This window comes from Megascapheus bottae, chromosome 6, assembly GCF_031878675.1.
Source record: "Megascapheus bottae isolate mThoBot1 chromosome 6, mThoBot2.hap1, whole genome shotgun sequence".
NCBI lineage: Eukaryota > Metazoa > Chordata > Mammalia > Rodentia > Geomyidae > Megascapheus > Megascapheus bottae.
This window is the reverse complement of record NC_143514.1, coordinates 7,045,973-7,058,023: the sequence shown is the minus strand read 5'-3', so window position 1 is coordinate 7,058,023 and position 12,051 is coordinate 7,045,973. Positions and strand designations below refer to the sequence as shown.

At 43.0% G+C, this 12,051-nt stretch overlaps 2 protein-coding genes and 2 non-coding genes across 4 annotated transcripts in view; 1 reads left to right on the top strand and 3 right to left on the bottom strand.

Annotated features, from left to right (window-relative positions):
• The window catches only part of Dipk1a (divergent protein kinase domain 1A), a 65,030-nt gene extending 62,595 nt beyond the window's left edge, over nucleotides 1-2,435 (top strand). Inside the window, exon 5 of the mRNA XM_090334202.1 lies at nucleotides 732-2,435. Coding sequence (XP_090190328.1) covers nucleotides 732-1,544 — 813 coding nt within the window. The 3' untranslated portion in view covers nucleotides 1,545-2,435. The remainder of the gene's footprint in view (nucleotides 1-731) is intronic.
• Nucleotides 1,866-11,073, bottom strand: Rpl5 (ribosomal protein L5). The gene is made up of 8 exons (XM_090334203.1): nucleotides 10,976-11,073; nucleotides 9,372-9,441; nucleotides 9,154-9,269; nucleotides 8,329-8,463; nucleotides 5,630-5,832; nucleotides 4,505-4,682; nucleotides 3,736-3,824; nucleotides 1,866-3,429 (listed from the first exon to the last, which is right to left on the bottom strand). The coding sequence occupies exons 1-8, from the start codon at nucleotides 10,976-10,978 to the stop codon at nucleotides 3,330-3,332; spliced, it is 894 nt and encodes a 297-aa protein (XP_090190329.1). The 5' UTR covers nucleotides 10,979-11,073; the 3' UTR covers nucleotides 1,866-3,329.
• Nucleotides 3,532-3,664, bottom strand: LOC150061320 (small nucleolar RNA SNORA66). Its single transcript, XR_016536043.1, has one exon. It is a non-coding gene; the product is annotated as a small nucleolar RNA SNORA66 (small nucleolar RNA).
• Nucleotides 4,751-4,842, bottom strand: LOC150061319 (small nucleolar RNA SNORD21). The gene has a single exon (XR_016536037.1). It is a non-coding gene; the product is annotated as a small nucleolar RNA SNORD21 (small nucleolar RNA).
• Nucleotides 11,074-12,051: the final 978 nt, after the last annotated feature.

The following is a 12,051-nucleotide window of genomic DNA, read 5'->3' as shown; positions in this document are numbered from 1 at the left end:
TTGGTAGCACATACATAGAAAAAAAAAAAAAGCTGGAAGTGGTTCTGAGGCTCAGGTGGTAGAACTCTAGCCTTGAGAAAGTCCAAGGACAGTGTTCAGGCCCTGAGCTTAAGCCCAGGACTAGCACAAAAAAAAAAAAAAAGCCACTCATGAAAAGCATTTCAAGATGTGTCACAGAAAGGAGTCTTTCTGAGGATCGCAGTTCAAAGCTAGTCCAGTAGGAAAAGCTGTGAGACTCTTATCTCCAGTTAACCACTTAAAAGCCTGCAATTGGGGCTATGGCTTAAAGTAATAGAGTACCAGCCTTAAACAAGAGTTTAGGGAAGGCGATCAGACCCCAGGACTGACCAAAGGGTGGGGGTGGTGAGTCTCTTAAAGTGAAAATTTAGCAGGGACTTTAGTTTAATGGGGTTAAAAACAGGAAGAAATGGAGGATAAACATTTCCGGCTCCCTTTACAGGAAATGGACTCCCAATTAGTACTTCTTACCTGTGGATTTTATTCTAATTTGCATGTGTATACATGTTTGCCCTCCCTTGACTCCTAATCTTTACCAATAGTTCTGAGTCGGCAAAAGGGTGAGAACAGACCCAAACTCCAGGTAACCATTCAGGACCCGCCTTTGTCAGATAAACCTTTCACTTCCTAAGAGCCTCTCTAGGAAAAGACAGACCATAGCTCCTGTATCTAATCTTGTTTGTAACTTGACATTAAAATTCTTGCCTTGGCAGGCAAAATTGGGTGACCAAGGAAACCTCTCTGAACTAGTGAACCTCATTTTGACGGTGGCTGATGGAGACAAAGATGGCCAAGTTTCCCTGGGAGAAGCAAAGTCAGCATGGGCACTCCTTCAGTTAAATGAATTTCTTCTCATGGTAATACTGCAAGATAAGGAGCATACCCCCAAACTAATGGGATTCTGTGGTGACCTCTATGTGATGGAAAGCGTTGAATATACCTCTCTTTATGGAATAAGCCTCCCATGGGTCATTGAACTTTTCATCCCATCGGGGTTCCGAAGAAGCATGGACCAGTTGTTCACACCATCTTGGCCTAGGAAGGCTAAAATAGCCATAGGACTTTTGGAGTTTGTGGAAGATGTCTTTCATGGCCCCTATGGAAACTTTCTCATGTGTGACACTAGTGCCAAAAACCTAGGATATAATGAGAAATACGACTTGAAAATGGTGGATATGAGAAAAATTGTGCCAGAGACAAACCTTAAAGAACTTATTAAGGATCGTCACTGTGAATCTGACCTGGACTGTGTCTATGGCACAGATTGCAGAACTAGCTGTGACCAGAACACAATGAAGTGTACTTCTGAAGTGATACAGCCAAACTTGGCAAAAGCTTGTCAGCTACTCAAAGACTACCTGCTGCGCGGTGCTCCGAGTGAAATTCGTGAAGAACTAGAAAAGCAGCTTTATTCTTGTATTGCTCTCAAAGTCACAGCAAATCAAATGGAAATGGAACATTCTTTAATACTAAATAACCTGAAAACATTATTGTGGAAGAAAATCTCTTACACAAATGATTCTTAATTCAGACATTGTTCCCAGTGAAGGAAACTTAGAGTCCCTTATGGCCTGTGAAGTCATCTATGTTCGTGACTGCGGAAGTAATGGCCAGAGGTCTAGATCAATGTGTCCCAAAAGATTTCATTCCTGCCCTTCCAGAAGGAAGCTCTACCATGTCACAAGTACATTCACTGTGTACTTAAAAAAAAAACTGTAAGAAGCCTCATTCCATAAAGTGTTTGGTAATTTGTTAGCCAAAATACCCATTGCTGGAAACATTTGTTTGCATCAGAGCTGCTGTTAAGGAAAGTGTATTCATAAATTTATAATGTCTTAGCATGGTAAAGTTTGCACATAATACAAATTAAGACTGCAAAGCAGATGAATTAAAATTGCTTTGTAAAAATCGATGTTGGGTCAATAGCATGGTTTATTAGCTTCATCCAGACCTGCACTGATTTCCTTGGACTCAAGGCATAGCTCAGCGCTAGGTGTGAAGCTGTTATCAGTGCAAAGGAAAATAAAAAAAAACCTGACATCTTAAGGACAAACTCAGACAAGATCCACATTTCCTGAATTTGAGCCATGGATAAAGTGGGACTATTAAATACAAAGCTGAAATCATGGGAATATTGCACAAGTTTTTCCAAAATGGACTGAAGGGCTATTTCTTACAGAAGCAAATAAACTTAGTGTTTTCCCCCCACAGCAGTTTGATATACAAGGTTTAATATCTGAGCTCTTTATGTTACTTTCATATGGCATAGATTCACTTTTTAACATCAACCTAAAATTAAAACTTTTGAAGGAAATCTCAGTATTTCTGTAAAAATTAAACTATTAGCACACCAGTTTAAGATTGTATACTTAAGATACCTTCCCACTGGTTGTAATAAATGGATGAAACTCCTGGTATTATTGGCCTGTTGCTTGCTATATTTCTAGAGCTATACAACATGCAATGTGATAGGCAATTCTTATCTTTAAAATATATATGAAGTTCTAATGATGGCTTATGCTATTCAGGAGACTGCCATACATACAAGGATCATAGTTCAAATTCAGCCTAGGAAGGAAAGTCTGGTAATCACCAATTAACTGGCAAAGAGCAACAAGTGGAGATATGGCTTCAGTGGTAGACTGCCAGTTTTTTTTTTCCTTGTTGGTTGTGTCCCTCAGCTCTTCAGCTCAAGGATAACACTCTACCGCCCTTGAGCCACATCACCACTTCGTTTTCTCATGGTTATTTGCCTGGGTTGTCTTCGAACCTCGATCTGACCTCAGATCTCAGCCTGCTGAACAGTTAGGATTATAGACGTGAGCCACCGACTCCTGGCTAGACTGCCAGTTTTGAGCTAAAAAGCTCTAAGAAAGTGCCAGGTCCCAAGTTCAAGTACCAGTACAGGCAAACAACAACAAAAAACATAAAAAAAAAAAAAAACCCTATAGGACCAGGAGTGTGGCCTAGTGGTAGAGTGCGTGCCTAGCATGCACGAAGCCCTGTGTTCGAATCCCCAGTACCACATACACAGAAAATGCTGGAAGTGGTGGTGTTAATCAAGTGGTAGAGGGGATAGCCTTGAGAAAGCAGCAAGACAGTGCTGAAGGCTGAGTTCAAAGCCCCAGGACTGGTTTAAAAAAAAAAAAAAAAGCTACAGTTGAATCTTGGAAAAGATGGTCAAGTCCTGTGCTTTTATACTTGAGGATTGTTTCCTTTAGTTTCTTAACAAGAGCTTAACACAGAAATAGTTGCTTGTCAATAAGTTTATTGTCTTTTTGAAAAAAAATCTTCATAGAAAATCACTTGGTTTAACTCTCAGCAGCCCGCTCCTGAGCTCTGAGGAAGCTTGCCTTCTTCTGAGCTACCCGATCTTTCTTCTGAGCAAGGGACATCTTGGGACGATTCCACCTATAAAACAAAGACAGGAAACTTTTTTTTAATACAACAACCTCAGTAATGTCAATAAGGAACAAAATGGTAACTCTATATAGACCATTTTAAAACAGCATTATTTGTTGTAGGATGGGAGAAGCCACCTCAGTAGATTCTGAGGCAAAGATGTCCCAATCACCACGATTCCTTTAGCAAACCTGGTTCCCTTAGCTTCTGCTACATTGTGCAGAGCTAGTGATCGAGTTTGCACAACTTCCAAGTCTAAGCCACAATATGAACAAGGCAGTACAGGAATCCCCTAACTTCCTGTAACACACATACCTCTTCTTCTTCACTTCTCTCTTGGGCTTCTTCACATAGACTGGGTTCTCTCTTATAGCAGCATGAGCCTTCTTGTACATCTCCTCCATCTGAAACAAAGGAAAGCAAACAGTACTTGGTTTCATTTCATATGCCCTACTGTATTAAAATGTAATATTCAACCACCAGCTCTCCAATTCTCAGAAGGAATTACTACTGGTACCTACTTAAATTCCTAAAGTTAATTCCTTCCCTATCAAATTCCCACAACCTTTTATATAATGTGAAAGGACCCAATTCACAAAACAGAAAAACAAAATCAACATGCACTGCATGGCAAGCTGAGACCAGCTAAAATCAGTAATAAAAGAAAACATGCATGGGCCGGGAGTTTGGCCTAGTGGTTAAAGTGCTTGCCTAGCATGCATGAAGCACCGGGTTTGATTCAAGGCTGCCTATGTTTTAAATTTTCACAAAATGTTTATTCTCTTAAATCCAAAGCAGTCCTAGATTTCTAAAAACCTGCTGACAAACCAGCTCATTCCTGAAGTGGCACAAAAGGACTAAGACTCTTAGCTCAATTAACCTCTAGAAAACAGGAAGTGGGGCTTGGCTCAAGGGTAGCCTTGAGCTGAAGAGCTCAGGGACAGTGCCCAGGCCGAGTTCAAGCCTACCCATAATATCTATTTTAATTTTCAACTGGTCTGAAATAAACCTTATGTAAGAGTACAGCCCACCAGAAATAGCAAATAAATGTGCTTCTGTAAATTAATAAGGCAGGTGCTTTTACCATGTCTGGAGTTACGTTGTTCTTTATGTACTGTGAGAACTGCTTCTTGTATGAATCTTCATCCTCTTCCATTAGGTAACGCATATAATCTGCAACATTCTGACCCATGATGTGCTTCCGATGTACTTCTGCATTGAACTCCTTGCTCTCAGAATCATAGCCAGGGAATCGCTTGGTACTGAAATAAGTCATTCATATTTTAGCATTGATAGCCTGAAACTAGCTTATCAGGAATTCACTTCAGCAGCTGCCATCAGTCCCGTCTTGAAACTTATTGCATCATATGCAACCAAAGGACCAACTACTGACTGCTCAGTTAGTGGGTATCATCATTTAGCAGCTCATCTTTGAATTCCAGAAAAGAAAATCTCAACACAAACACTGAGGCTATCAAATTGTCCTGCATTATTTTATTGGCACCAAAGTTTTAGAATTTAGAGCCCCAAAGTCTAAGTGTCTCAGTGGTACCTCAAAATAAAAGAAAAGTATCAAGCCAGTGAAGTGGCTCATGCCCATAATCCTAACTATTCAGGAAGCTGAGATCTGAGGTTCACAGTTCAAAACCATCACAAAGCTGTGAGACTCTGATCTCCAATTAATCACTAGAAAATGAGAAGTGGGGCTATGGCTTTAGGGTAGGGCAGTAACCTTGAGCTGAAAAGCTTAATGACAGTGCCCAGGTCCAGAGTTCAAGCTCCATGACACCCCCACCTCCCAAAAAAGAGTTGTCTAAGATCACACTGAGTGAAATTACCTAACGAAAACATTGATATACTAGCACCTTACTAATGTTCAAAAGGGAGGAATCTACAATGCAGATTAATATTGACTACTGTAGTGAGCAAACATGAAAAGACATTATAAACAGGCACCTCACAAAAGCTCTAACATGTCCATTCAAAAACCCACCGTACACTGATGAAAGTGAACTCTTAACTAGTGGGTGGAGATGGTAAGGGATGGGAAGGAATGAGAGAACACATGATATTGTGCAAAAGGAAATATCTTATTTCCAGTTGAAAATGTAGAAACTGTAACAATTTTGTTTAAAATCTTTTTTATTCTACTATCTATGGACTCCACTGTTCAGGTCGAGAAACAGGAAAGTACTGGAATACTTGTTACCTGTGAGGGATAGACAAGCCTCCATCCACAGCTCCCTTCAGGGCACCAAAGACTTTATTGCCAGTGGTAGTTCTGGCAAGGCCTGCATCCAAATAGCAGGTGAAGGCACCAGGTTTTCCATCAATGCTCTCCACGTTGTATTCATCACCAGTCACCTCCACTTGGCCTTCGTAGATCCTATCCATCCCAAACCTATTGAGAAGCTATAGAGAAGTCATTGTAAATGTCTGCTTCACAGTTTCCGTCTAATCAGTCTTATCAACAGGATACGACACATAATTTTAACGATTAAATGAAGTGGCGGCCACACTTCTTTGGTCATGTGACTTTAATAATTTTAAAATTGAGCTGGGAGTGTGGCCTAATGGTACAGTGCTTACCTAGCTTGCATGAAGTTGTATGTTTTATTCTTCAGGAACACATACACAGAAAAAGCCAGAAGTGGTGCTATTGCTCAAGTGGTAGATTGCTAGCCTTGAGAAAGCCCAAGGACAGTGCCTGGGTCCTGAGTTCAAGCCACAGGACCGGAAAAAAATACATAACTTAAAAAATTAAGTATTTCCGTTGAGTGAGATAAGTCAAGACCGAAGAAACAAAAAACACATGGTATCCTTAATATATGGATATTAGATCCAAATAGTACAAGAGTGATGAGTCAATATTTGGGTACCCAAAGTTATAGACGTGGTCTTGAAGATATAAACAATTACACAGACGTAAAAAATATATGATAGGCTGTATACAGACATGTTTTATTACACAGATTAATATGTATCTATGATATACAAACCCTCAGCTTAATTTTAATAATGGTCTAAAACCTAGGTGCCAGTGATTGTATAGATTCCCCTCTTGAATACTAGACACATGACACTTGAAATATGATGTAAAAATCAATGTTAATTTTTTATTAAAGAATTTGTTAAGTATTTCCAGAGGAACTTTTAGTGTAGGACCAGCCTTGTAGAGGACACTGTTTGGGCCATGACTCTACTGATATTCTAGTTTTGGCACAAATGCCCATGCAAAAAAATTTGTTTTCATAAATCTGAGACATTCTTATCTCCAATTAAGCACCAGAAAACTGGAAATGGTTCTCTGGCTCAAGTGGTAGAACACTAGCCTCGAGTTTAAGAGCTCAGGGACAGCATCCAGACCAAGTTCAAGCTCCACAACTGACCAGGAAATAAAAACCATTAAAGCTTCCCATCCTAGCACCCACCCAAAATGAATCCTCTCCTTGGTAGGCAGGCACTCTACCACTCGAACACTGCTTGTAATTCCTTACAAAATAGGTCACAATTTATGACCAAGTTGGCCTCAGTTGCCATCCTACTTATGTTTCACCAGATTACTAAGGATGACAGATGGATGATAGGCTTATCTTATGAAAACAAAATCTCTACATCTCTGCCTCCAAACTAGCTAGGATTACAGGCTTGAGCCACCCAGCTCACCTTCTAAAATTTCAACATACAAATCACTTGAGATATTCTACTGAAACAGATTCAGTGTTTTGAATGGAATCCCCCAAATCTATATTACTTCTTTTGCTGAAGGCTAGCACACTACCACTAAAGCCACACAGTGCCACTTCTGGCTTTTTCTGTGTTTGCAGTACTGAGGAATCAAACCCGGAGCTTCATGCATGCTAGGCCAGCACTCTATCACTAAGCCACATTCCCAGTCTTTTTTTTTTTTTTTTTTGCCTCCCTGGGGATTGAACTCAGGACCTGGGCACTATCCCAAGCTTGATTTGCTCACTTTACCACTTAAGCCTCAGCACCACTTCTAGTGTAGCCCAGGGTGGTCTTGAACTTATGATGCTCCTCATTGATTACCAGTGTGTGCCACCACAGGGGGTTGAACTTTTAATGTATGCCAAGTGTTCATGACATTCACCTGAGTAGCTATGTCTTTGCTGACTAATAGCCACTAATTTGGTAGCCAAAACTGGCTTTATAAATCAAAACATTAGTTCCTGCCAGGCACTGATGGCTCACACCTACAATACTACTCAGGAGGCTGAGATCTGAGATTGTGCTTTGAAGCCAGCCCACCCATGCAATCCCACGAGTCTCCATCTCCAATTAAGCACAAAAAAAGGTCAGAAGGGAAAGCTCAAGCAGAACAGGGCTAACCTGGATGCAAGGACAGTTCCCAGACACTGAGTCCCAGACACTGTAACTGCCCCCCCAACCCCCCCCAAAAAAAGAAAATTTCAGTTCCAGGCTGGGATTTGCTCAGTGGCAAAGCACTTGCCTAGCCAAGTGCAACATCCTGGGTTTGATCTCCATTGCCAAAAAAAGAAAAAAAGACAAAAAAAAAAAAAATACAGTTGCTACTCTTAGGATCACAGTTCAAAGCCAACCCAGGCACTAAAGTGCTACTCTTATCCCCAATTATCCACTAGGAAACTGGAAGTGGTGCTGTGGCTGAAGGGGTAGGGCAGTAGCTTGAGTTGAAGAGCTCAGGGACAATGCCCATACTTAAGAGTTCAAGTCCCACGACTGACAAAAACAAACCAGAGTTTCTCCCCCTCCCAGAAAAAAAAAAAAGTAAAAATGCAGTGCTTACAAAAATCATCTTCCCTGCTGATACCTGTTAGCAACAAGGCAACAGCTTGCATTCTCCTAAAAACTCAAAGTGCATCAGTTAAAATCAGCTTGTAAGTACAACTGAAATGGTCTTGTACATACCCTGCGGGCCAGCAGCAGGCCAGTGCAATAAGCAGCCGCATAATTGGTGAGGCCTACTTTCACACCGTACTTGGGTAGTTCGTGCGCATATGCTGCACACACGATCATGTCTCCTTCTATGCGTGCGTAAGCAATCTACAGTGAGAAAAGTCCTGTCAGGAATCATTGCTTCACACAATAAGCTTGTTAACTACTACTGTCATGACATGGCTGTGGCTGACTCTCCCAATTGAACTGTTAGGTAGATCTACCTGTATGTAAATACTCTTACTAATGTTGTTTTCTACTTCTAAACACTTAAGACCTTCAACATAGGAGATAGTCTTGTTCAACGAATTAAAGCCACACCTCTAAGAGTTAAGTCATCTCCCACTTTAATGAGCAAAGGAGCATGTAAGATCATAAAGCAAGAGCCAGCACTTAAACCTATGACAAGCTATTCAATACTTGAACAGGAACTACTCATCTAACATCCAGCCCCTGCAGCAGGCTCCTCCAAGCCTCTTCGCCCACAGAGTAGAGTGCTAAGGAGAGTAATTGGGCCAGGATTTCTAAACAGGGGTGATCATTCAAGGGTGTGGTGCTGAACCCAGAACCAGGCACAGGTAAGCACAACTGAGCACTCTCATCCCAAGCTGTCTTTTTTTTTTTTTTAATAACAAATTTCCTGTCTACCAACTCTAAACATTCTAAAAGGAAAAGATCGCCTGGGGTTTTTAGAGGCACCAAACTGCCCTTCTCACCAATGTACTTTGCTTCCAGATTCCTTTTCTACCATGGAGAGGGGGCAGATTACCTTCTGCCTCAGTCTAGAATACACCTTACCTGACAAATAATATCTCTGTTGGTTACACGAACTATCATCCTGTATTTGGGTGTGTTGTACTTATTTTTGTCTTGGATCACCAAGCGTTTCCGAGCATAGTAGTCAGTTTTGCCCTCTGAAAGGGGAAAAAAAAAAAAAAAGAAAAAGAAAAAATTAAGACCTATTCCATTCCTAAACGTTTTCTCTTAATACTGAAAACAAGAAAAATGGTCCATACCTCGACGTCTTCTAAATTTCACTTGGTATCTCTTAAAGTAGGCCTTATTCTTGACAACTTTAACAAACCCCTTTTAATAAAAAAGAAATATTATTAGAATGTTGGTACATGTTTTAGTCTATGATAGTTTTTTCCAAGCCCAGGATAGCCTTGAATTCACCTCAGTTTCTGACTCCCAAATGTTGGGGTTAAAGACAGGAGATTCACCACTGTTTAACCATGTAACTATGAAGCATACTCGATAGGGGAGGGGTGGAAGGTTAATTAGAATATACATTGTATACTTGAGTGTTGTCAGGATTACACTAAGAAATATTACTTTCAATATTAACTGTAAACTTGTGTAGCATCTGTCCTAAAGGAAGTGGAGTTAATAGTTTTTCTTCTTTCCACCCATTTTAGGCTGCTAGCTGTCTAAAACAAGACTAAATGAACTGTCAGAAACCAGGTGCTGGTGGCTCACGCCTGTAATCCTAACTACTCAAGAGACTGGGGTCTGGGAACCCAGCCTAGGCAGGAAAGCCCATGGCTATCATTCCCATTTAGCCAAAAGAGCCGGAAGTGGAGCTGTGGCAAAAACGCAGAGACAACTGCCCAGACCGAGTTCAAGCTACAGGACCGGCACCAGAAAACAAAACCCAGGGTGGATTAACTAACGTAACGCCCTGGATCTGACTCCAACACCCCTAGGAAGGAATACACATAATCCTGACTGTAATCTATCAGTTGTATTTTTAAAGACCTCTATATTTGCTTCCTCACAAACCAGTGCTAACCGACCCTCGCGCCAGACTTTCCAAGCACAGCGGTGAAGCATGGCAGACGTCAATCCGTCCTGAATCATCACTTTTCGAAGAATAGCTCCGTAGCTCTCCCACACCTCTGGGTCTGGCAGACGCACCCAGGCCAAGACCTCGAGTGGTCAGGTTTTTCACACTAAAACACCACTGTGCCCCCAATTAAAGAGGACCACCCCATCCCACCTTTGGAGTCCTGCGCCGGCCTCCAGTGGGAACGAGAATCGGCGTCCATTAGCAAGAGGCCGGAGCCACAGGTGAATGAACACCACGCCTTCCGGGGCCCCGGGGCCTCCGGCGTCCACTGACAGTCAAGTCTCAGGGCCGCGGTCTCCGCGGGCCGGGCTCGGCGGGCTGGCTCCGAGCACTGTCTCCTGGAGAACTCGCCATGCCGCTGGACGCGGAGCTGCTCTGGCCGGGGACTTGGGAGCCTGCTGACGACCTGACACCTCCCCGCCACCCTGGAGCCGGATGCACGCGATCTCCCCTGCCCGGCGGCCGGCTGCGAGCCCCACCACGACCGACCAGTCCGCACGGCCCCCGCAAGCTGTCTGCGAACCTCAAACCTGCCCGCCACCCCGGGTTCCCGCAGGGCCACCTTGCCCCGTCGCCCCTCCCCCTCGGGCTCGCGCCGGGAGCGGCAGCCATTAAGGCCACGCTGGGAGCCGCAGCCCGAGCGCCGCAAGAGCCCACAATCGAATGCCATCCCAGCCCTGCGCCGCGCGAGGCAGCCCATCGGCAGGAGTTCGGGTTAGAGAAGGAACCCCCGCGCGCATCCGGAGCCCAGAAACTGAGATGCCCACTCACCATCCTGCAGACTAGAGACCCGAGAGCGCAGCTCTACACACAGGTCCAGCTGCGCTAGAGGGAGAAAAAGGCCGGAGCCTCTGCGCATGCGCAGTATGTAGCGCCGCGTAGTACGTCAGCGACGTGGGAAAGAGAGTGCGCGCTGGCCACGCGGTGTGCGACCTGCCGCCCCCTGCTGGCTGGAGGGTGCGTGCCCACCTTTGCCTGGAACAAACCCTGGAGTTCCCACAAGGATGAGCCAAGAGAAGCAGGCCACTTTCACGGGAGTTTTCGCTGATTCTTTTTTTCTTTCACATTGTCACGGCAAAATTTTTTTTTGATGTGTCAACTCAGGGTTTATTTATAACAAATGTACATCTAGTAGGGGATGCAGATAATGGGGAGGGGAGGGCAATGTGAGGGCCAGTGGCACATGGAATTTGCTACTCTAAAGTATATGATCAAATCTACTATACTAAAGAAGGAACTTTTTCTTGGTATTGTTTTGCTGTTACTATGATTCTGATTATTTTGTACTGGTCTTGGCGTGGGTACTGTTCTTTCTTTTTTTATATATAATTTATAAAGCACATTCATAGCCACAGTTTCATATGAACTTTTAAAACTTTGAGGAGACAAAAGGGCAGGTATATCATTACCCTCACGTTGTTGGTAAGACATTGAGGGTGTTAAACATATGAAATGACTTTCTTGTTTTTGTCTAGCCATGAAATTTTCAGGAGTGATTACTTATGGCTGAAAGGAGGTCTTCAGCTAGTGACAGAAGGGAGAGCAAAGGTAGATCTGATTTGTATTCTGGCACTCTTTTTTCAAACTACATTTCTCAACAGACTCTATGACTACCATTTCACCAGTGTTCTCTATGTAGGTTTTGTTTTGGGGGTTTTTTGGTTGTTTTTGTACTTTTTTTTTTTTTTGCCAGTGCTGAGGCTCAGAACTCTAAACCTGGGCACTGCCCTTGGGCATTCTCAAAGCTAACCCTCTACCACTTAAGCCACAGCACCACTTCCGGCTTTTTCTCTGTGTGTGCTACTAAGGAATCGAACCTGGGTCTTCGTGCATGCTAGGCAAGCACT

Bases quoted from the DNA above. Each gene is read 5' to 3' on its own strand.
- Rpl5 (XM_090334203.1), bottom strand. The intron at 9,270-9,371 runs GTATGGACCATT...TTCCCCTTTCAG, and splicing joins GAAATTTAGAAGACGTCGAG to AGGGCAAAACTGACTACTAT. The intron at 5,833-8,328 runs GTATGTACAAGA...ACTTCTCTATAG, and splicing joins GCCTGCTGCTGGCCCGCAGG to CTTCTCAATAGGTTTGGGAT.